This window comes from Microtus pennsylvanicus, chromosome 3, assembly GCF_037038515.1.
Source record: "Microtus pennsylvanicus isolate mMicPen1 chromosome 3, mMicPen1.hap1, whole genome shotgun sequence".
Taxonomy (NCBI): domain Eukaryota; kingdom Metazoa; phylum Chordata; class Mammalia; order Rodentia; family Cricetidae; genus Microtus; species Microtus pennsylvanicus.
In genome coordinates, this window is record NC_134581.1 from 18966785 (window position 1) to 18992118 (window position 25334).

The window sequence follows — 25334 nt, forward strand, 5'->3', positions numbered from 1 at the left end:
CATATTCTTTCTTCTTCCCTAATTTGTCCAAGATCCTCTCCACCTCCCTACCTTCCCAACTTTATGCTCTTTCTCTCCTCCCTAAAAGAACTTAGAATAATAAAAATAAAAATGAAAATTCCAACAAAGCATCAATAATACAAAAAATACCAAAACAAACAACAAAACCCACTTCTAACCAAAAACATATTTGTAACTGATGCCTGCTGGAAAATGGAAAATAAGTTTTGTTTTGTTTCAACGAAGGGTCACTGGGGTATATCAACCACATTCCATGGCAGGATCCACATCAAGGAGAAGTTGGTCAATACAAAATAGAATAAATTATTTTTAAGGAACAATTGAGCTATCTGTTTCCTTGCTCTCCTTACACAAGAGAGAAGCAGCCATCTGCCTGTGGCGTTCTGTAGTGTCATGGTCCATGTCCATGTCCACGGGAGCAGCATATTCCCCCACATCCTCACTCATCCCCATGATCTCTGCCAGCTCCTGCATGAGGGTTTCTGCGGAGCTGTCACAATATTTCTCTTTCCACTAAGATTACCAGAGTGCTTTTTCTTTTCAATTTCTTCTTGTGTTGTATAATGTGACAGGTTATTAAATCAATTTCTCTTCCTCTCTTTAAATAACACACAGCATCAAGTACAGCGATCCTTCGGAATTAAAGATGACAACTAAAAATGTTTGGATTCATCATTGAGCTATAACACACATATATCCAGCCCACACTTTGTCAACGCATACACATTGTATATTACCAGTGTATGGGTTTGTTGGATTTTAATTATATAAGAATGTTACTATAATACCAGCCATATTTTATTTTATTAATAATCAATGTACTTCTTGACATAAAATCAGTTTTATAAAAAGGACAGAAATTGGTTAGAATCACTTAAGTGAGCTCAAATCATGTCAAACTAAATGTGACAGTTAATCTCAATTGTCATTTTGACTAAACCGAACAATACCTCTGTCAGTAACACATAGCTCTAGGTCTCTCTGGGAGGGCACTAAGAGACACGCAGATCATGAGGGTCCTGACGTACCCAATAGATTAATCCCTTGACAGATTCATAATGTGTTGGTGTAGGGAAATGGTAAAAGAAAGTGGGACCCATACGGAGGAAGTAGACCACCCTGGGTCTGACCTTAGGTCTCCATCTCACGGGGCACCTCCCTGTACTCCCCCTCCTTTGTCTGCTGGAAGACTGCCATGGAAAAGTTCCTCCACCTCAAGCCCCTACTACCATGTGGGGTAGTAGCCACAGGGTCAGAGACATGGAGTACAGTGATCATGGACTGCACCTTCTGAACCATGAGCCAAAGCCAACAATTCCTCCCTTACATTGGTGTTCCTGTTGGTATGTGATCACAGCAGTTTATCTAAATGTTACTCTAAAACTGCTGTGACTGGGGCAAGAATATCTGCCACCCTGGAGATACTTTAAATATTCTTTAAATTACCCTCCTGCATCTAACGTTGCTAGTAGGCATACATTGTTAAAATCACTTCAGAGAGAGACTTAGGTTATTTTTAAAGTTTAAAAAATGAGTATATTATTTGACATGACTTCTCACAAGGAATCACACAGCTTCATAGATATTAATAATAATATTAATAATAAGTTAATCCATAACTATATGATATAGATCATTTTACTATCTCCATTTATGAATGAGCAAATGCTGATAACTTACTTTTTTACAAGACCTCATAGACAGTAAATAATAGCTCTAGAGCTCAAACACATACTGACTCTGCCAGAACTGAACTGTACCAGCGTGCTATATTTCTGCAAACATTAAAAACTGCATTTCCTGCTGAGTTTTTTTCTGCAATCCCAATCCAAAAGTGAGTCACTCATCCCCCAATGCTTCTTTCATTACTCAACCTCACAGCTCTAGAATCTCTATCAGCTCCTAAGCTTTTCTCAGCCAACCCATCAGTACAAAGCATAAGGGTTGCTTTTACAATGAAGTTCATGTTCAACTACGTTCAGCTTCTCTGCAGTTACTTCCTGAGCCACAGTATCACAACTCTTAGAAGGACAAATCCAAGGGCCATCCAAGCCCTCTGCAGCATTTGCATCGGTGCACTTTCTACCACAAGCAAGTGTGGAATAAGGCACGTTTCTATTCCAAGCTCTCCAGTCCTGTTGTGAAACGATTTCCTGACAGTTGAAGTATTTGGCTGAGGTTCAGGAAGTAAACACAACTCACAAGTCTTAAGGAGATTCTTACAAAATTAGAAGAAATTTACAGGACTCACAAGTCCCTCTCCAAGGTTGTATAAGCAGTAACAACTGCTGGGTGAAGAGGCAACACAACCAATTGAGTTGTCTGTAAGTCATGTAGATACGGCAGGAATGTATCCTTGGTTAGTTGTGACCCATTGTGGTGGTTTGAATGAGAATGGCCCCCATAGGTCCTTATGTTTGAATACTTGGTCCTCACTTTATAGAATTATTTGGAAATAATTAGGAGGTGTGGCCTTATTGAAGGAAGTGTGTCACTGGGGGTGAGCTTTGGGGTTTCACAAGCCCATGTCATTCCCAGTACCACTTTCTCTCTTTCTGCCTTGTGCCTTTGGAACCAGATGTAAGCTCTCAACTACTGCTCCAGCATCATATCTGCCTGCCTGCTGCAATGCTCTCTGCCTTGATAATCATGGGCTCTAACTCTCTGAAACTATGAGGCCCAATATACATTTTCTTTTATAAGTTGCATGGTCATGGTGTCTCTTCATAGCAATAGAAAAGTAACTAAGACATAACTCCTATTGTGGGGTTTTCATTAATGCAGTTACTTGCAAGTCACCTAATTTCTTATAAGTAGATTCAATAAACTCATTGGTTCTTTAAAGAAAACTTGGACAGATTTTTTTCTTTGGTCTGTCATATTGGTGCCCTGTTTGAGGTGAAAAGATATTTGTTCACATCTTCCCAGTGTGGAAGAAAATCACACAACACATAGACTCCCATTATATATGTAATAAAATGCTCCAAAATCTCTCCCACTGACGACAAGGCTTTTTATGATCTGATGGTTGCCAACTCCAGGATCATTTTCTATTATTTTTCTTATCTCATTGACTTCAAGCCACTTTGCCTTCTTATTGCTTGTCAATGATGGGGATGAAGATGATGAAGGTGATAAGAGCAATTGGCATCAGGTCTGGCCTCTTATTAAACTTTTATGTACATGGTACAGTAATATTGACTTTAGATTCAATGCTGCACAGTGGATCTATGGTACACCTATCTGGCATAACCTCAGATGTCAGACAGCCTGTGGCAGGGCTTCAGCCCTCACCTCTGTCAGAATACCATTCCCAGTATTTAAGTGACTGATTCTTTGCCCATCAGGGCAAGTAATTCGAAAAGAAAATGGCCCTTCTCCCAACAAAGCTTGTCCTCAGGGTTAGGGATATCATTTAGAGGTTGATTATAACTGGTATAGGGTTGGGGGTTGGGGTGGAAATTTTGTAGGATCATGGATCTCACACACAAAAAAGGAAATTGAATGGGATAACAGGTAGACTAGTGTGAGCTTACTCACACTAATAATAATAATAGTGAGTAATAGAGTGAATACTTGTGAACTATTTATAGACAATTTTTATTGGTTTAGATTCTTGTATATTGATACAAATTCAAATTATATTTGTTATATTTAATATTCTCCTATTTATGTTTACAATATTTGTACACCTATGGAAAGTTATTTTGTCAGATTATATGCATGCATGTTTATACCTCTGTTTTAGACATTGTGTATATTGACATAATTTTAGGATGTATTTATCATATTGCACCATACACTTCTACCTCTGATCAAGATACTTATACTTTGTTTACATTTTGAGGTCGGTGTCCTCATTTGCTGCACAGTTGTTTAAAGATTGTATAACATTCTGATATGAAGCCTTAGTCTTTAAATTATACAGGTATTAAGTATTATAGGTCAATAGTCATCCATGTTTGTCAAACTTATATTAGACTAACCAGGATTTTTATATGTATAAATATTATATTATGGATAGATAAGTAATCTTCAACTACTTTAAACAGTAAAATATGACATTTAAACAACTTTTGTATCTGCTGATGTGAGACAAGATTGCTCCTGGCAGCACCAATCTATTTCCGAGAGAATGTTGAGCACCAAAAACACCCACTTGAAGCTTGTTTTCTTCTTGGCAAAACTAGCCTTTGGGCAAGGAACTGCCCATGCCTTGACCACTGACAAAATGCAGGGTGTATGGACTAGACAAGCAAGATACAAAACAAAAAAAAAAACAAAAAAGACTACTGAACCTTGCCAAGACAGGGTAAGATGATTTTCAAAATTTTCCTGCCTCTGAAAATGGTCTGTCAGTTACTCTAGGCCTTAACCAAAGTTGGTTACTCCAACATTGCAAATGAGACTTTGTGTGATTGCCTAAGTGACCAATTGTCTCTGTCATCTACTGCACATTTTGAAAGTTGTTTGATTGCATTTCCTGCCTACTCAAGTAATATTATTTCCCTTCCCAGGTCTTCAATGGGTTGAAGACTAGACAGTCGTAGTTACTTTCCTCTTTTGACTTAGCCAAGTCATTTCTAATACAAGACCTAGACTCCTTGGGATAGAAAAATTATTGAAACATTTAGCATGTGTTTCTTGCTTAATATTGTTTATGCTTGTTGTAATTCTAATTGTTTTACTTGATATTTGTTCTTATTGTATATAGGTTTGTATTGGGTTTGGAACTCTCTTATTTAGACAAGAGGGACAGGTGATGGGGAACCTCTTTCAGCCAATGGCCTTTAAGTTGTTGGACCAGGTTGGGCATGGCCTTGAGTACCAAAAAGGTGCAGGTCCACCTACTCACTCTCTCTCTGCCCGCTCACCACACCTGGATGTTGGATTCTGTTCCTATTCCCCATTGCGATCTATGAGTTCCCCTTTAATAGGGAACCCCTTATTATACTCTATTCAGAGCTAGTGTGGATTCCTTTATTCGTGTTTTCCCCCACCCTCTGATGCACTCTCTATTATCTCTGTATGAATATTATGTCTTCAGGGAAGTCCTTCTTGACTACAGTGTTAAAATCAGTTTCATATCACTCTCCATCCACTTTCTTGCTTTAGATTTTTATCAGCATACTTACCATTTTCTGATAATAGATTAGACATTTATTGCATATTTTCTATTGTCTCTGGAAAAAATTCTGTTCTTCCCTTCTGTATGAATCCCGATTCTTGAGAAAAGTGTCTTGGATATGGCAGGAACTGAATATATGTTTGCCAAATTAAACAAACAAATAAAAAGAGTTATTTACCCATGTAGTGGACTGGTAGTTAACTTATGGCTCACCTAAAAGATAAATTACTTTATGCCATTGAGTTGTTGTATAGATTGCCTATTTGAGTAGTAAAATGTAGTTTTATTTAAACAGAAGACTCTCAAATAACCAAAATACACTTCAAGAAATGTTCAACATCCTTAGTCATCAGGGAAATGCAAATCAAAATGACTCTGAGATATAATTTTACCCCTGTCAGAATGACTAAGATAAAAAACACTGATGACAGCTTATGCTGGAGAGGATGTGTAGTAAGGGGAACACTCCTCCTCTGCTCGTGGGAGTGCAAACTTGTACAGCCACTTTGGAAACCAATATTGCAGTTTCTCAGAAAATTGGGAATTGATATACCTCAAGACCCAGCTATACCAACTTAGGCATATACCCAAAGGATGCTCAATCATAACACAAGGATACGTAGTTGCTCAACTGTGTTCATAGCAGCATTATTTGTAATAACCAGAACCTGGGAGCAAGCTAGAAGCTCCTCAACTGAAGAATGGATAAGAAAAATGTGGTACATTTACATATTGGTATATTACTTAGCTGTAAAATATAATGACCTCATGAAATTTGCAGGCAAATGGATGGAACTAGAAAAAAATCATTCTGAGTGAAGTGACCCAGACCCAGAAAGACAAACATGGTATGTATTTACTCATAAGTAGATATTGTGAGTAAAGTATAGGATAAGCAACCTACGATCCACAGCCCCAGAGAGTCTAGATAGCATGGAGGGCCCAAAGAGGGATGCATGTATTTCCATGGGAAGGAGAAATAGAAGAGATCTCTGGATAAAGCGGGGAGTAGATATTGGGGTGAAAGTGGGAACTTGAGGGAACAGGTTAGACAGGCTAGGCAAACTGGGCTGTTTGCAGGAGGTAGTTGAGGAGAGTAATGAAAGAGACATCTTGATGGGGGGGGGTGGGTGGGCATTTCCATGGTTAGGAGAAACCTGGTGCCAGGGAAACTTCCAGGAATCCACACTGATGATCCCAGATAAGACCCCTAGCAACAGTGGAAAGGGTGCCTGAAGTGGCCATCTACTGCAATCAGATTGGTGACTCCCCTAGTGGTCATCAGAGAGATTTTATCCAGTAACTGTTGGAAGCAGATGCAGAGATCCACAGCCAAGCACTGGGCCAAGCTCCAAGAGTCCAGCTGAAGAAAGGGAGAAGAGATTGAGTCAGGGAGGTCAAGGTCATGAAGGGGAAACCCACGGAGTCAGGTAACCTGAGGTCATGAGAGCTCATGGACTCTGGAACAACAGTTAGGGAGCCTGCATGGGACCAACCTAGGCCCTCTGCAGGTGTGTGACAGTCTTGTAGCTTGGTCTGTTTGTAAGGCTTCTAGCAGTGAAATCAGGACCTGGCCCTGGTGTTTAGCTGGCTTTTGGGAACCTGTTCCCCATGCTGAAGTAGCTCACCTAGTCTTGATGCAGGCATGAAGCTTGGTTCTGCCTCAGCTTGGGCATGTCATGCTTTGTGCTAGCCCGTGGGAGGCCTGTCCTTTCTGAATGGAGACAGAGGAGGAGTAAATGGGGAAGGGGTAGATGGGAGGCAGCAGAGAAGGAGAGACAGGACTGTAGCCAATATGTAAAATAAATTAAAAAAAAAGTCAAATGTCAATAAAATAAAATAATGAATTTTTTTAAAAAATTAAAAAGAAAAAAGAAACATGTCATTTTCGAAAATGTAAATAAAATCAAAACCCTCAATATAGTATTCTGCTTTGATTGTGATTCCATAGCCATGTGTGTGCTGATCCAGTAAGAAATCAGGACTTGTCACCATGGGCACCAGAAGAGGAGGGCTCCTAGGGTGACTAGGGTTCTGAAGTCAGAGGATTTAGCAAGCAGGATCTCCTACAATGGCCACCTGCTCTTGGAAAAGTGACCATGGCATCTCAGAGTCTCAGTTTTCCTATCCATGAATATATGACTGAAATTGCAGTACCAGTCTTGATGGGTCAGAACTGATGAGAAAAACAATAATGACATGTCAAAGGGCTACCCAGGAACTGGTTCTATTTCTTCGTTTTTCTTATATCCAGTAGTGATAATACACATGTACATGATCTTAAAAGCAGGAGAGAGACTGTAATCCATATTTTCTTCCTCTCAATACTTCTTGAAATTGTCCATTGTCTAAGCTGAATATTCAGGGTAGAAAATGCATCCTTTCACGAACTCTACACGGACCCATTCAAGGTTCCAAGAGAGCTCTCTAAAGAGGAACGGAGATCTGAAGTATGACTACATCCCTCGTACCCACACACTTTAAAGCAATCCTGTTTCATATGATAATAAGATGAAATCTTCAGTCAGCTGATACAATGAGGTATAGCCCAGGGCTTTATTATATGGGAAAACTTAGCCTTTCCCATTAAAGCGAGGATGCACATCCTTATCCTGGGCCTGTCCTCAGAAGAAGTCCACATACAAATGCTCCACCTATTAGCACTGGCTTCCGGTGTGGGTGAAGTCACTTGTAGAGAATTTGAAACACTGGCCATTAAATCATGCCTAGTCCTTCAGTCTTCACTGCTACAGTTCTAGGCACTGTGGAATAGGAATGAACCCTACCACTGTGCCCTGTCTGACCTCATCCTAGAGAGTCGATTTAAGCTGTTTCATTTCTGGGTACTTGTTATACAATAGTAATACCCGGAGGAAACTGAAGGAAGGGAATCTCCAGCAGATAAAGCATAAAATAAATTCCTTACACTGCAGCCTCCTTGCTCAGAAATTGTTTTGAAAAGGTTAACGCTGAGCAAAGTAGGAAAAAGAGTGTCCAATCCTCCTTTGATACACAGTTCTAAGCTGTGATCTCTCACCAAGAACTTGCCTATGTACTCAAGAGGAAAAGATTCAGGACTAAATCGTTAGGTGAGAGGGAGCTGTCAAAAGAAATCAAGTGTTTGAAAATAGGATTCAAGATAGGGAGTTGAAGATTTCCAAGCTTCAGTCAAGATAAAATATTTAATTAGCCTGTAAGCTGACCCCAAGAACATCTGGAGCTTCCAGAAGGCAAGAAATTTTCTTGTCACTTGTAAGTCTGCCAGACAGTAGAGGTCCGTGTTGGTAAAGAAGCAGAAATGGGAAGGGAGGTTATCAGCATGGCCTCTCTGAGATTCCAAGCTTACTGATTAGAGAACGCAGAACAGCAGAATGAGTCTGTTCACGCCTATTCATCTTCTTCAGAACGCACAAAGTGGAGGGGATAGGGAGAGCCAGATAATTCCCCACCAGGGAGCCAAAACACATCAATCAGGTGGTTATTCAGGCATGTGGCTGAAACTTATGAAACTGTTAAATCTTCTTATAGCAAGGTCTCTTACTTCATAGAGACAATAGGACCAAGAATTCTTGGGCTGGACAACAACCCAAAACATTGCCTTGGGCATTACACACATCTAGATGTAAGCATTAAAAGATAAGTATTTTCATATTTCTATACAGATATGGAAGCGCGCTCGCACACACACACACATACCCAGTTGCTGTGGGACAATGGTCTGTACCCTGTCACTTGTATTTTAAATAAATGCTGATTGGCCAGTAGCCAGGCGGGAAGTAGAAGTAGGGTGACCAGGCAGGAAATAGAGGCGGGACAATGAGAATTCTGGGAAGAGGGAAGTTTCAGTCTGCAGTCATCATCCAGACACAGAGGAAGCAAGATGTGACTGCCTTGCCGAAAAAGGTACCAAGCCACGTGGCTAACACAGACAAGAGTTATAGGCTAATATATAAGTTATAAGAGTTAGTAAGAAGCCTGAGCTAAGAAGCCAATCAGTTTATAATTAATATAGGCCTTTGTGTATTTCTTTGGGACTGAACAGCTGATGGACTGGAGGGTTCAGAAACCTCAGTCAACACCCAGTGCCAACTGAAATGTAATATTAGTTTTCAAGAGGTATCAGTCTTCATGAATTATCTCCATTAAAACAAAATAGTATCTGAAATCTGCCAAGTGCTCAGTGTGCATCAAGTACTATGTTAAGCAATTCTTAAGCATTATAACTTTCACCTGGACAGAAACCTTACTGTTTCTATCATTGTGTGGATGATAAAAATGTAGGCCCAGGGAAAATGGTGAGTTTGTATAAGCTCATACGGAAACCTGAAGCGATCTGATTCTAGACTCTGTATCTTCAGTCACTTCATTATCTTGCCAGCCCAGTTTTCACAACCACTTAGAGATAAGGTCATATAAGCAGCTCACAGATGATGGGGACTTTTCCAAGGTTACACAGTGTATCTGTGGCAGACTTCTGCTTCATTTTATACTACCCTCAGATCAAGCAAGGCTTCTAGAATTCTCTGAATTGTCCAGAAAGATAATTCAGATTGGGCTGAAGTCTGATGGTCTGTGCCATAAATAGTTGAATTGTGAGGTAGATCAGCTTTGAGTTTAGGTTTTTTCCTCTGGTGTTCTTTCTGGAGTTCTCCAATGTTATTTTAGAAATGAAACTGTATCTCTTCCCTTTAAACCAAAATTTTATATATTCTGCTTAATAGCTTAATATATTTTAGCAATATAATACAGAATTTCCGTCAATTAACTATAATATCTTAATGGGCACACAATCTGAGAGTCAGTGGCTTCAAATGTTGTGGAAATCTAAGCATTTGTGTTAAGCTAACTGATCTTTGATAATGGGCCAACCATTCACAATAAAGAAATAATAGCCCTGTCAACAAATACTGTTGGGAAAACTGGACATCTACAGCAGGAGAATGAAATTGAATCCTTAGTTAACATCTAAGAAAAAAAATCAACTCATAATGGATATAGACCTCAAACTCTAAGTTTCTAGTAGAAACTTAAGGGGAATTTTTAGAAACTTAGAAGAAATTTGGGAGGATTTTTTGGTATTAACCTGGGCAAGGATTTGCTTTGGCTTTCACACCAGTCATATAAGCAACCAAAGCAAAAGGAGATGAGTCATGTTGTTTAAACTAAAGCATTTTTATACAGGAGAGGAAACAGTCAGAAGAATGGAAAGACTACTGATAGAATGGGGAAAAACGTGTTCATGTCACTTACCAGGCAAGGAATTAATTTCTAAGGTCATTAGGGATTCCTAAACTTAGCAGCTAAACAAAATAATAACAACAGAAAACGAATAACCTGATTTTAAAAATAAACAATGTACATGAAATTGACAGGTAGAGGTAAGAGCCAGTGGCTGGCTGGTTTGCTTTTCTGACCTTCAGGTTGAACCCTAATTTCTGTCTCTGAATTTGTCTCTAGCTCTTTCTGAAACAGCAATCCTGCCTCCAGGAATATCAGAATGAGAGTGTCTGAGAGATGTCTCCTACCATTTTATACTCTTCTCTAGGGCTGGGATTAAAGGCCTGCACTACCCTGTTTCTATGGCAAACTAGTGTAGCTACTGGGACTAAAGGTATGTGTTACCACTGCCTGATTTGTAAGGCTCTACAGTGGGTCTGTTTTACTCTCTGATCTTCAGGTAAGCTTTATTTATTAAAATATAAATGAAATACCACTATATTCCACTATATTTCCCCTTTCTGCCTAAAATAAAAATAAGGCTATAACTAATTTAAGAAAACTCTTGTGTGAGGGTCAAATGTCGTCAAAAACATAGAAAAGGACAATATTATGCTTATTGCTAGGGGACACAGAGAATATACGGTGAATTTCTGTTTAAATTATATAAAGTAGCAGGTGTATTAAGTAAATTAAGTTCTAGAGGTGAGTACTAGCACATAGTGCCTGTGGTTAGTTACAATATTTATAAAATTTTGTTTAAAAATGAATCTCATATTGTGTTTACCATCATAAACAACAAACAAAACCAAAGCAGCATATGGAGCATAAGGTAATAGATACATTTATTAGCTAGATTATGGGGATATTAGCAAGCATGCCTAATCTTATCAAAGTATATACATTGATTATATATAATATAATTTTTATATTATATTTTATATAATAGTTAGACCTTAATAAAGTTGAGAATAAAAATTAAGTATGACTTATTTGCATTGTATATATTAAAATATATGTTAGGAAATGTTCTATATGTTAGTTGGGATAATGTTTTCATGAGTGCACATTTTGTCAAAATTAATCCAGGAAAACAACTGAAACAGGAAGTATTTTATATGCAAATTGTCTCATTAAAGTTGATTTTAAACAATTAGGTCTCAGAACTATGTGTTGGAGGAGAGAGCCATTTGTTTGTCCCCAGCTGTTTAGCCCCAAAATAATCACACAGAAACTGTATTAATTAAATCACTGCTTGGCCCATTAGCTCTAGCTTCTTATTAGCTAACTCTTACATTAATTCAACCCTCTTCTTATTAATCTGTATTTCACCACATGGCTCTGGCTTACAGGATAAAGTTCCCAGTGACTGTCTCAGGCAGCAGCTCCATGGCTTCTCTCTGACTCCCCCTTTCTTTCTCCCAGCTTTCAGTTTAGTTTTCTCTACCTAGCTAAGTTCTGCCCTGCAATAGGTCCAAAGCAGTTTCTTTATTCATTAATTGTAACCACAGAATAAAGAGGGAAATCCCACATCAACTACTCTTTTGGGATCTGTCAACGTAGCTGTGTTCATGAAACAGCCATGGCTCATAATCATTCTAAGTATGAAAGAGCCATGATCCACAGAGTTTATTTCTACACACACTAAAGAGATCACTAAAATATCGTGTCCCATCACCCACTCTCTGGGACATATGAGGACTCCTATGCCCCCTTCTGTGTTGCTGATAGGGAAGCTGCAGCACATGGGGATCAAAGCCTACATCTGGATAGGTGAAAGTAGGGAAGGAGAAAAGAAAATGAAAAATAGTGGAGCTGAGAAAGTTTAGAAAGACAGGAAATGTGACGATGTGAGAAAGGAAATGAGCCCTTCCGCTAGGAGTCTGATTGAGACCCTCACCATCTAAGAATCAGGAATTCTAGCCCAACTATAACAGACTGTAAAAGTTGCCAAGACAGACAATATTTTTCTCATATATAGACATTTTATGTCAAAATAGCTATGAACTAGGCTTAGGGCTTAATGTATATGAACTCACTCTTCTCCCAGATATTCTCTGTGATGTTCACAAACAAGACTATTACAGTGATGATATACTACCATCCTGCATCCCTGTGCCCTAGAGTTTGACCTTCTCCACTGTAGTCCTATCAGGTGCCCATCAAAAACAAACCTGTGCTCTCATTTAGGTCTTTTGACTATGCTTTGATGGCAATAACTTCAAAAGTCACCAAAATGGTATCCATGGCTACTATAAAGATAATAAATATACATGAAATTGATAGGTTTCTTCTTTGAAATCCATTCACTTGGATTTATCTTATTCCTCTCCCAGAACTTCTTTTCTCTTAACCCTTCTGTGTATACCTTTTAATAAACTCCCAACTGTGTGTTACAGTGGCTCATCCTGAATTCTTTTTTGGCTGAAGCCAAGTATCTTGGGTTTGCATTGGTAGAAGTCTCTGAAAAAGAACTCCCCAGGCTGTGTCAGAGGACAGTGTGTAGATATACCTACTCCTGCTTAGTCTGAAAGAGCAGCAAAATACTGATCAATTTTTAGTACCACCCTGCTGTACCCACTTTACATTTAAGAATAAGAACAAATCAAAATCAAGAACTATTTGAACTCTTTCTCAAGGTCTGTCTGAGTCTCCAATCCTCTGTCTCCAAGCCAGTGAGTATAGACAGAAGTTTCTGTCCTACCCAGTCCCAAAGCTGTTCAGTTCCAAAGAAATACACAGAGGCTTATATTAATTATAAACTGTTTGGCCTAATAGCTCAGGCTTATTATTAACTAGCTCTTACAACTAAAATCAACCCATAGTTCCTATCTATGTGTAGCCACATGACTGGGTACCTTTTCTCAGTGAGTCATTCTCATCTTGCTTCCTCTGCATCTGGCTCTGCCTTTCCTCTTCCTAGAATTCTCTTAGGCAAGTCATCCCACCTATATCTTTTACCTGACTACTGGCCATTCAGCATTTTATTAAACCAATATGAGTGATAAATCTTTACATCATACAAGAGCAGTGTTCCACAGCAGAGTAAGTGCTGCTGGACAAGTACACATTTAGGGCCTTGCATCTTGCTTTCCTCATGGTACTCAATACACATTGTGATTAATTTTAATGTCTATGATGCCTTCTCACTGGGCTTGTATGAGAAGCAAATTACATAATGTAAGCAGAGATTGTGACTATAAAGGGCTATCTGCATATGATATCATCATTAATAACAACCTTATGTCAGAGTTCACTAATGATGTGTTAAATATAATAATGCTAATTATTTCTAACTGTTACTCCCAGCTAATGTCAAAGCCCAGGATTCACTGAAACATATTTTCATATGGAATTGATCCAAGGGTGATGAGTCCTGAGTTGCTCAGCCTCTCCTATGAGCCCAATAATCATATCTTCAAATTAAGTATAATTTTCGAAGTCTGCAATGCAATTTGGGTTTCCCCATGATAACAAGTTCTTGCCATTCATAGAATCTGGGCCCAAAGCCACACAATCATCAGCTTGGCCCTGTTTCATGGAAAACATCCAATGCTCCCTAGAAGGAGAGCCTATGTTCTGGTGAACAGAGGGAAAACCTTCGGGTCATGAGTATCTGCCTTTCTGCTCTCTGGGAAGGTTTCATTTATCACACCTGGTTAAAATGTCTAGTTCCAGGAGGTAATGAATGCATAGGCACTTATAAGAGACAAGAAGGAATTATTCCCACACCTCATCAGAAGCTGAGAAAATGTACATTTTCATTAACTATATATGTTCATCTTGGTGTGGCTAATGAAGAGTACAGAAGAGGTTCTAATAATGGGTATGAACCAAAATTAAAGACATGAAGCATGGTCTGAAACTTACCATTTGGAAAGTACATTCAAGTTGCAAATTTTCTAGTACTTCAGTAAAGTCATGTCAGTAAAGTACATAGCACTATAAAAGACTTATTTAAAGTTTGGACATGCTTGCACATGTGGACACACACATATATATACACACTTCTCCAGAAAAAAAAACAGCATTGCTTCTGAATTCTTAATTCTTAGACATATACTCCAAACATTGCTAATCTGCCAAAAGCAGCCATTCATGGTACATTTCATAAAAATTGATTCTCAATATTTCAAAGACACCTTAGCACTTTGTCATTGGCCATCAGTATAATCAACAGCACAGAAGGTCAGAGTGTAAGTCTGTTTGATATTAAACACCAGGCTCTTATAATCCCCATTAGGGGTCAAATGGTCTCTTCCCTTGTTAATAGGGCAAGGAAAACATTAAATGTGCACCCTTTATGTGGAAGGTTAAACTGAAAGTAGTTCTATCTGCTATAGCAGTAATGGGAGTTGTTAACACAGTACCACAGATCACTTTCTCTGACGGAATTCCATTTTAAAATAAAATGGTGTCTTAAGAGCTGGCTCTGTGGTTAAGAGTTCTGGCTGCTCTTCCAGAAAATCCAGGTTTGACTCCCAGCATGCATATGGCAGCTCACAACTCTCTGTTACTCCCATTCTAGATGGGATTCTCTTCCCTCTTTTGGCCTCCTTGGGTACCATGCATATTTGGTTCACAGAAGACATGCTGGCAAAACACCCATACATAAACATTAGGGAAAGCACCACAGTCATCAGAAGCAGTAAAAAATAGTTATGTCAAATTTTAATTCTAATTTTAATTCACTCATGCCCCACTTCAGGCTGCTCTCCTCCCCACCAGGAATGTCCAAAATCCCGTGCTAACTTGTAACAATTACAATGAATGTAAATGTTTCTTTAAAAATTTAACTCTTAGTTATGCTAGCGATCATCTATGTGCTCAGTTGCCACTCACTGCACAGAGCAGGTCTACAACATGCCACTCTTGGCAGAGAATTCTGCCAGGCATGCCAGCGGGCAAGTATGACCTTCAGCCCACAAGACAAATGCATTCCCAATAGTGAAGGGTGTGGCCCCACATGCTTGTAGACCATAGCGTCACGTTGAAATGTGAAAAGTTTGAACACTCATGAGAAAGCCCCTCTTTTGCCAAACCCTAATGTTCTCGCGAAAGGTAAGCATATTTTATTTTTCTGAGTCTCACCCAAAAACTCCTCAACAGTCTCTTCATTATTTAACATCTCAGATTCCCCATGATGAAAATACTGAGAAATTTAAACAGTGTTAAGCCTTGGCTTGAAGCCCTTTTCCCAATTCTGTGATTCTGTACATGGGAATCTCTCTGACACCAAGGTTCTCTTTAGGAGATGGCCACAGAAAAGTACACCCTTCAGTATATCTTCCAACTGAGTTCAGCTCATGCTTGCTGGCCTCCACTAAACATGTCACTCTCTCCTCTAGCATAGATGTGAGGATGCAGAAGTCACTTTTGGAACTTGCATCAGAAAGTAGGTGGTGTCACTAAATAACCACTCACCACTTGGTAGCTGTAAATGATTCTCCAAGTGGGTGGTTGGAAGGTCTATGTGTGGTCTACTTGCCTCTTTCGTCTAAAACACATTTTATGTTCTCTTCTTTCAAACTTTGCTAGCAGACTTCCAGCAAAGTTTGTCCAATAGAAGGAATTGGTGGGAGATGGGAGAACAACAAAAAGGGAAATGACAAGTTATCCCCATTGACTTTAAGATGGCTTCTCCAGCCCTATGTGCTTCACCACTGTTTCTCCAGTTTCCAGCAGGTAGGTCCTTCCTTCATCCCCATCTCCATGGATATAGCTTCTCCTTGATGATGCGCCTGCTTGGTTTTTTTAATATTAAACTCTTCCTTTTGTTCCTCTTGTCCAGGGGTAGACTGGTACATTTTTGCTAACCAAGTCTCTGTTTTGTTGATGCAATGAATACACACTGGCCCAAATGGTTTCTGAGTATTTTGACAACTTCACAAGTTTGTCCTAACATGCCACTTTTACAGTCCTAAGCAAAGTACCGATTTCTTGGTCCTTATCTCAGAGTTACTTCTCATCCTTTCTTTAGTTTTAACTTCTTCATCAATGGTCATTCAAAGTAAATTCTGGCAGCTACTTGGCATGGGATCTGTTTTCCTCGTTATCCCAATGAGAGGGAAGTCATTCCTAGTACTGTAAACCCAGTCGACTACCTGTGGCCAGAGAGGTCATGTGCTCTAGAGAAGCACTGACTACTGCCACTTTCTTAAATTAATGTGATTTGTGACTGTGCTTAGTTTTTCCTTATACCAGAGAAAAGTGTAGCTTTCATCCCTAATCAAAGAATCCTCTTTTCTGCAACAGGTGGAGACTATTACAGAAGTCCACAACTGGCAGAAGGGCAGAGAATAAGAAACTGGAGAGTACCCAGCCCTAACAGATACTTCTACAGCACAATCCATACACCTGTGCCTCAAGTAAAATAATGGAGGAGGGAAAAGAAGGAGTGTAAGAGCCAGCAGACCAAGATGCCTAAGGCTAGATAGTGTCCCTGAGACATGACAGGTAGAATGCTCTCCAACAATATGGTTGTCTGACTAGACTGGTGTAATAATAATACCACTTGACATGTCAAGTAGAGAGCAGAAATCCCACATGGTCCTACTGCTAGAGGAAGGGATACAGGTGGTCAATGGCTGCTGAGAAAGGATAAATCAGTTTCTGGCAGAGACAAACTTGGTCATAGGTTGTCCAATGCCAAGTGGCCAGTTCTGGACACATGCACATATGAGCAATCCTATATGGACTCAGTAGGTCAAATACACACATACACACACATGCATGCATGCACACACACACACACACACACACACACACACACACACACACAATATGTATATATGCAACAATAGTAAAGAAGAGGCTATGAATTGGGGAGGGAGGGGAAGACATGGGAGGAGCCGGAGTGATGTAAACGCGGTGCCCATGTGTGAAGTTCTCAAAAACTCAAACAAAATAAACCATCCTATCCTCCATCCCACCAGTTCTATTTTGATAGCATCTCTTCTAGGAACCCATCCAAAAATAAGTGAAAAATTTTGTGCACAAAGATGTTCAGCCTGGCATTACTTAAAGGACGGAATTTCAAAAGGCAGTCTCAAAGTTAAGAAATGGGACAGCAGTTTAAGTGAATCTATTCGGTAGGATATTATGCAACTTGAAAATTACATTTATCAAAGTTGTTATAATATGGAAAAGGCATATACTTCTCGGCAGTAAAATCAGAAAAGAACATTTTTACATGCCTAGGAATCATGTCAAAATAGAGCCTGTGAGATGGCCCAGGGGGTGAAGGCGCCTGTCACCGAGCAGGACAACTTGACTTCTATAACGAGAACCCAAGTAGAACAAGGCAAGAGTGAATTTCTGCAACTTGTCCTCCGACCCTCACACGTGTGTGGCAGGAATGTGCTCTCATCATCAGCACAAACTAAATAAGAAAATATTAAAAATGAAAATTTTCGAAAGGTTTAACATAGGTGTGTCAGAAGAGAAAAATAGAAAAGCTATATATGCAAGAGTTGACAGTAGTTAAAGCATAAGAGGTGTTTTAGAAGCCAATTTTTTCTCTGCTAATTTTTAAAAAGTGACTTTCCCCTACTGTACTCATTCCATTTAATTTTGTTTACTTAAGTTTTTTTTTTAAGGCTCACCAACAAGATCTATAAGATCTTCGCTTAGGAGAAAAATATGCCCAGACACATAAAACCCCAGTGAATGAAGGTTTTGCTGTTACAATGTAAGAGTTAAGATTCCCACCCGCCTGTCATCCGTTCTCCACACATGGTTCCCCTCACCTAGATCCCATCCCATCTGCTCATGAACAGCTATCAAAACTGCCTTTCAGTGAAGTGGTTGCTAGCATAGGCTTACAGGAGTAAATACATTGCCTCTCCAAGCTTATGGTGCTCCTTCCTACCATGTAGGGGATGACTGTCTGCTGGAGACACTCCAACCTGTTCCTAAGCAGATAAAAGGAGGGAAGGCTGCAAAGATGATCCTAAGAGATTGCAAACGGGGTTGGTTGATTTGGGGTTGATCAAAAGACACAGTGTTGGGCAGGGATTTCCTGCAATGATTAACTGAGAGAGAAAGTCCCTTCTTCAGGATCTGTACCATCCTTTAAAAGCAGCCCAGATAAGAAAGAGATCCAAGGAGAAAGAGGGCTGTTTTTGTTCAGCTGCTTACCTTTCTCCTAAGGCCACTGTGTGTGTCTGTGTATGTTGCTGTGGCTGTCATCATCTCCTGACACTGGAACCCAGATTCATTTGGGTTCAGTGAGGACAGAGGGCGAGTGACTCTCCAAGATCAGGCTTTCAGTGTCAGAGTGGGACTGACAAAATTGAGGCTGCAAGGAGCTACTGGATTCTCAATCTTTCTCCAGTGTGAAGACAGACATTGTTGGATGTCCCAGATTATATAGTGTAAGCCAATCTAAAATCTCTTTTTCATACATATTCATCCTGTTGTTTTATGTTCCTGTAGAGAACACTGACCCATACAGCATATTTTTGCTCATGTGTAAAATTTACACTTGAACATGCACACACTCACACACACACACACACACACACACACACACATACATGCACACACACACACACTCCACTCAGAGATATTTGGGGGAGGAAAGGAACCACAAGAATTGTGACAGAGAAAATGGAGTGAACCTTGTTGGGCACTAATAAGGGAAAGCTACAATAGTATATAATGTGGTGGTTTAGTAAGACCAGCCCCCATGGGCCCTTATCTTTAAATGCTTGGTCATTAAGGGGTAGAGCTACTTGACATCAATTAGGAGGTGTGGCCTTGTTAGAGTAGGTGTGGTTTTGTTGGAGGAAGTATATCACTGGGAGTGAACTTTGGGGTTTCAAATGCTCAAGCCAGGCCCATTCTCTCTCTCTCTCTCTTCCTGCTGCCTACCAATGTAGATGTAGACTTAATTCTCAGCTACTTCTCCAGTTCCGAGTCTGCCTGGGTGCCAACACACTTCTCACCGTGATAATGGACTAAACCTCCAATTGTAAGCAAGCCTCCACTGAAAAGATTTCCTTTATAAGAGTTGCCACAGTCCTAGCATCATTTCACAGCAGAAAACACTGTCTAAGACACACATACACACAAACACACGCACGCACACACACACACACACACACACACATCCTTAGTTTGATCATTTACTGGAAAAATAATAAAACTGTAAAGAAAAATACTTATTTAAAACAGGTATTTAGATGCAATGTTTTGATTTATAAATAAACAATACTAGCAAAAAAAATTTCCATCTGTAGAACTCAACCTTTAGTATTTCCAAATTTTCTACCAAAGACTATACCAGTTTCTTCAGTAAGTTTGAAACAGCAATAAAATCTTTGGGCTGTGGAGCTGCCTGGTTTTAAATACTCTTTTGCCTGCACAAGCAGAACAGTATTAGACAAAGCCATAGTCTTTCTGTCCATTTTGTTTTGTTTTGTGTTTTTCATTCAGAACCTGGAATTACTACATCATGTCACTTACAGCCTTTGATAAGTCATTGATATAATATAATTCACATTATTTTAAGTTTCACTCAAAACCTCAAATGCCAGGTGATGCATCCCTGTATGGCAGTCATCTCTGCTCTTCATCAAGTACCGCCGTGTCTACTGAACATCTATCAGCATAGCATCTAGCTAAGCCAGTCCGCGGGATGCAAAGAATCCCACTGCTGTTCTTCCCTGGGTCACTGGCTGACTAGAGTCCAACAGGCAAACAAACCACAAAAAGATCAAATCCTTCCCCAGACAAATGAAACAAAATACCAACTCATCTCTTGACAAATTGGAAATCACCACTCGCAAAGACTAATTTATAGCAAAAACCTTTCCATTCTCACCACTACCCAGTGAGCCACTGGGCTCTAGAGTTTTTCAGGGCTCAATTCCTTCCAACAACACTTAATGAACATGATACCCCACAGTTCCTTCCTTCTTCCTCCCACATCCACTATCCCAGTGAATCTCTTCGCTACCAAATCCCCTCAGGACTGACACACACACGCACACACACACACACACACACACACACACACACACACACACACTTCACTTTCTCTAGTTCCCAACCAACTCAGATTAAGGTTCTATACCCAACATAGCACCCCAGTGCCATGGACTAGGAATGATTCCTCTGGGTCTTGAGTTCTTTCACTGTCATCTGGTTCTGAGGTTCACAGCACCCCTGAAAATTTGGGCCATTCCTCACAGACCTGTGATGTAGACAGCTTCTTCAGACACCTGACCTCTAGTCTTGGCTCATTATGACCAATATCCCTGGACCCCAGATCCCAGGTCCTCAGACTGTGGGCCAGGGTCCAGAGATTGCACAGGACTGGCTTGCTTATGCCTTTCACCCTTGACTCCTCTCTCAACATAGAAAAACCTATGCCCTGTACCAACCCCATCAGAGAAGTTACTTCTTTCTCAACTCCCCAAATGTGCTCCCTCAGAAAAATGAGCCTCCTTCCTCTCACCTCCAGGAGTATGCTTATTAATATTGATGGTTATATAATAATTAATGGATTCTGCCTTGGCTCTGTGGAGCCCAGGTTTTATAGCATCCATCGTGTTACTCCAGTCCAGGCTGGGTCCCGGATGCAGGTGTTTCTGACCTGTTAGCATTTTGTTGATAATGGGTATAGGACAGAGTGTGTTATAGTTATCACTCAGTAGTTATCGTAAACATCCTGAAAATTTCAGGCTCACAAATTGTCAAAATATCACAGTTTCAAAACAGCGGTATTAAAACATCATGAGATAAACAGAAACATGGTTCTATTTCAATTTTTTTCTGGAACTTTCTATCTTTTTGGAATAAACCAGCTCAAGTCAGGGAATGTTTTTGTTTTGTGTTGTTTTGTTTTTAAATTGAACAGATAAGCCAGCCAGACTTCTGTCTGTCTCCGTGGGCAATCCTACCTCAAACCACTGCCCATGAGACTGCATCTTGAGGATGACGCAGGGGTCCGGCTTGGACAGAGCATCTCTGTCAGAAATCCCTTTGCACGCCACACGCAGTTCGACTTTGGTCAGGCAGGGGCTGTTAAAGATTCCCAGCGTGTTGGCAGCTGACTCATAAATGTTGCTCATCTTCTTCATTCTGTGTTAGGGAAATAAAGAGAATAAAAAATGACATGCCAGTCACTGCAGTGTTTTCCAAAGGGGAAGTCCTCCCCTTCCCGCCACAGACCGCCATTTGGGAAACCTGTTCAGCACCCACTTTCGAACATTGACAGTCTTCATTATTTCACTTTCCGACTGACTAGCCGCTTCAGCCAAGCAGGTACCAAACAGCCCTTCCTGCCACCACCAAAATAAAGCTTCCCAAACAGATGCTGGCACACTTGGCTAACATCAGCTTTTTCTGGTATGATTTGCAGATTTACACGGTGAAAAATTAATCCATGAAATAAAATTAATAAATTAGTGAAACAGACTGAAAAGCGCAATTCAGATTTATAGTAAGTAAAAGGTTTATGTGGATTTTTTTTCACTGGTCTTTCAGCTCATCAATTTTATCACGTTGTGTGTATTATTGTTTTATAATGTGTGTCTGTGAGCACAGGTTCGGGTTCACCATGCAGCATGTGCAGAAGTCGGAGGACAACACTGCAGAGGTGGTTCTCTCCTTCCACATGGAGAGAGGTTCCAGGAATAGAATTCAGGTCGGCAGGTTTGACAACAAGCTCCTTATCCACCGAACCAACTCACTGGCTCCATAAGTTTTTATAATTCTCTAAACTCTAACTCTCCTCCTAAGTAGTGGAGAAGATAATTCTGTTGTCTTATCTCTGGAAGGAATCCAAGTTTCTGACCTCTTAACTCTAGTTTGCTTTTCTAAAATGCTTCTGGCAAAACAGTACCCAAGGAAACCTCAGCATGGGCTTTTCTATCTCAAGTGTAGAAGTCCACTCTCCCCTTCGCTCCTAGGCTCCCAGTTACCATATCAGAACTCCAAATTAAAAAGGGAAAATGAAGAGACAAAAATAAAACAAAGTAACCCACAAATCTATGATTCTGAACTCCTGGAAACACCAGACATGGGTCTGCACGACAGGTCCCAGCCCAGTTCAACTTGGTGCCTTTCACAGAAAAACTATGCATTGCTCAGGCAGGGGCTACCCATGCATTGATCAGGCAGGGGCTACCCATGCATTGCTCAGACAGGGGCTACCCACTCACTCCTCCTCTGAGCACAGTGAGCCTGTGAAGATGCTCTTGGGATTAGAATTTTCCCAGCATGCTCTATGCTTCTAGCTTCAGTGGGGAAACCAGCAATGGTTTCCTAATCTTCATGTGGAGTTGGTGTCTTACAGTGAAATCACTTCTGTAAAGTGGGGGCAGTTCTTCCCCGTCTCCTTCCCTTCCACCACAAGTATTTAGCTTCTCCCTATTATCGCCATACTAGTTCAAATAAGCCCAACGTGCCACCTTGCGCAGGCTGATGGCCATACCTCAGCCCTGAGCATACGTGTGTGCACACACAGACACCACTTGTACAGAGACATGAGCACACAAGTACACACCAGTAAAGTTGAAATGAGACGCAGGCATATGTGCATGTTCACCTCTTTACTATCGGTGGCTGATCTGAGTAGCCAAGCTAGAGATTACAGAGTCAACAAAGCCTGAAATATTTACTATGTAGTCAGGAAATATGTGCCAACCCCATTTTAAAATGTCAGGTTAAGGTGCATTTGTGATCGAGGAGAATTGCCAACCTATTTTTTTTTCAAAATTGTCGGGAAATTAGTTCAAGAATGAGAGCAACACTGTCTTCTACCCAGTGAATATTAATAGAGTTTGGGGTATTTGATTTTTACATATTAGAAAATTTAAGCTCAGAGAGGATTGGCTGCTTGCCCAGGTCGCATAATTATTCTAATGGCAGAGCTGGAGCTTCATGGCCACTTTCTCTCTCCCAGACCACAGAAAGCAAAATCTTCAGCCTAGAAACATCCAGATCTACCAAGGTGCAATGGACATGACCAACATCCTCGACTTGTGCCGGTCTCCACAGACATACTGCCTTTCCATTTCAAAATAATTGTTATTATTCATGAGGATGCCTATGTGTTTGTCTTTGGGTTCACCTTCTTACTTAGCTTCTCTAGGAACATGCATTATAAGCCCAATGTCCTTTATTTATGGCTAGAAACCAAATATGAGTGAGTACATCCCATGTTCCTCTTTTTGGGTCTGGCTTACCTCACTCAGGATAGTGTTTTCTATTTCCATCCATTTGCACGGGACAGAAATCTCAAGGTCCAAATCAGGAGCAGAAGGAGACGGAGCACGAGCAAGGAACTCAGGACCGCGAGGGGTGCACCCACACACTGAGACAATGGGGATGTTCTATCGGGAACTCACCAAGGCCAGCTGGCCTGGGTCTGAAAAAGCATGGGATAAATCCGGACTGGCTGAACATAGAGGACAATGAGGAATACTGAGAACTCAAGAACAATCGCAGAGGGTTTTTGATCCTACTGCACGTACTGGCTTTGGGGGAGCCTAGGCAGTTTGGATGCTCACCTTAGGAGACCTGGATAGAGGTGGGCGGTCCTTGGGCTTCCCACAGGTCAGGGAACCCTGATTGCTCTTCCAGCAGATTAGGGAGGGTGACTTGATCGGGGGAGGGGGAGGGAAATGGGAGGCGGTTGCGGGGAGGAGGCAGAAATCCTTAATAAATAAATAAATAAATAAATAAATAAATAAATAAATAAATAAATAAATAAATAAATAAAACAAAATAATTGTTATTCAAATATAGGGAACAGTCAGGGTGCAAATCCATAGCTTAATAAATTACAGTTCCTGTATTTGTGTGAAATGTGAGCAATGTAAGAGACAAAGCACTCCTGAAGTGAAGTCCAGGACAAGGCAGAAGGAGAGAGAGAGAGAATCGGCTGGAATGAGGGTGGTTTGTGGAGAGGCAGGCTGGGGAGGGTGCAGTAGACTTTGCTAGCTCTTAGCAGGTCAGTGTCATCCTGAATGCCTGATTTTCCCAATGCACTCGTCAGTTCCTTTGAATCCATAATGTTCTTTCTGCCATCCTGGAGGCCACTCCTCTCCCTGGGCACCACGCTCTCTGTCCTTCATAGGCTCACACCTGACCTTTGCCAGCTGTGCAGCTTCCGTCAGGAATATTCCAGCTTTCCCTAGAGAGTGGAGCGACTTTTCTAATGCCAGTCTTTTATTTAAGATGTACTTACGTTTGTTTTATGGGCATGAGTCTTTTGCCTGCATATATGTAATTCTGTGTGTGCCTGGTGCTCATGGAGATCCAAAGAAGCTCTAGATCTCCTGGAACTAGAGTTAGGGACAGTTGTAAGCTGCCATGTAGGTGCTGGGAACCAAACTCAGGCTCTCTAAAAGAGCAACAAATGCTTATAAACTGAGCAGTCATGCTTTTAACTCCTCTAATGCCAGGCTTTCTCTTTGTTTGTTTGTTTGTAATATAATTTATTTAAATTTCACTTTACATTTCATCCCCAGTTCTCCCACCCACACCTCCACCTGTACCCTCTACCTACTTCTGAAGTCCAAACCCCATTCACTCCTCCAAATGGGTAAGGGCTCCCATGGGAAGTCAACAAAGTCTGACACATTAAGTTGGGGCAGGACCAAGTCCCTCCCCGTTGTATTAAAGCTGAGCATGGCAGCCCACCATAGCGAATGGGCTCCAATAAGTTATCTCATGCACCAGGGATAGATCCTGGTCCTACTTCCAGGTGCCTCACAGGTGGTCCAAGCTTCACCACTGTCCCCCACATATGGAGGGCCTAATTCAGTCCCATGGAGGCCCCACAGTTGTTGGTCTAGAGTTCATGATTTTCCACGAGCTTGGTTCAGCTAGCTCTATAGATTTCTCCACCTTGATCTTGATCTCCCTTGCTCATATATTTTCTCCTCCTTTTCTTCTGTTGGATTCCCGGAGCTCAGCCTGGTACTTGGCTGTGGATCTCTGCATTTGGTTCCAT

The 25334-nt window shown here is 40.7% G+C and overlaps 1 protein-coding gene across 4 annotated transcripts in view; it reads right to left on the minus strand.

Moving 5' to 3' along the window:
* The window catches only part of Cpne4 (copine 4), a 457031-nt gene that overhangs the window by 305974 nt on the left and 125723 nt on the right, over window positions 1-25334 (minus strand). For all 4 annotated transcript variants that reach the window (XM_075964808.1, XM_075964810.1, XM_075964809.1 and 1 more), the window contains one exon: window positions 21274-21454. In XM_075964808.1, the coding sequence (XP_075820923.1) occupies window positions 21274-21454 (181 nt within the window). The remainder of the gene's footprint in view (window positions 1-21273; window positions 21455-25334) is intronic.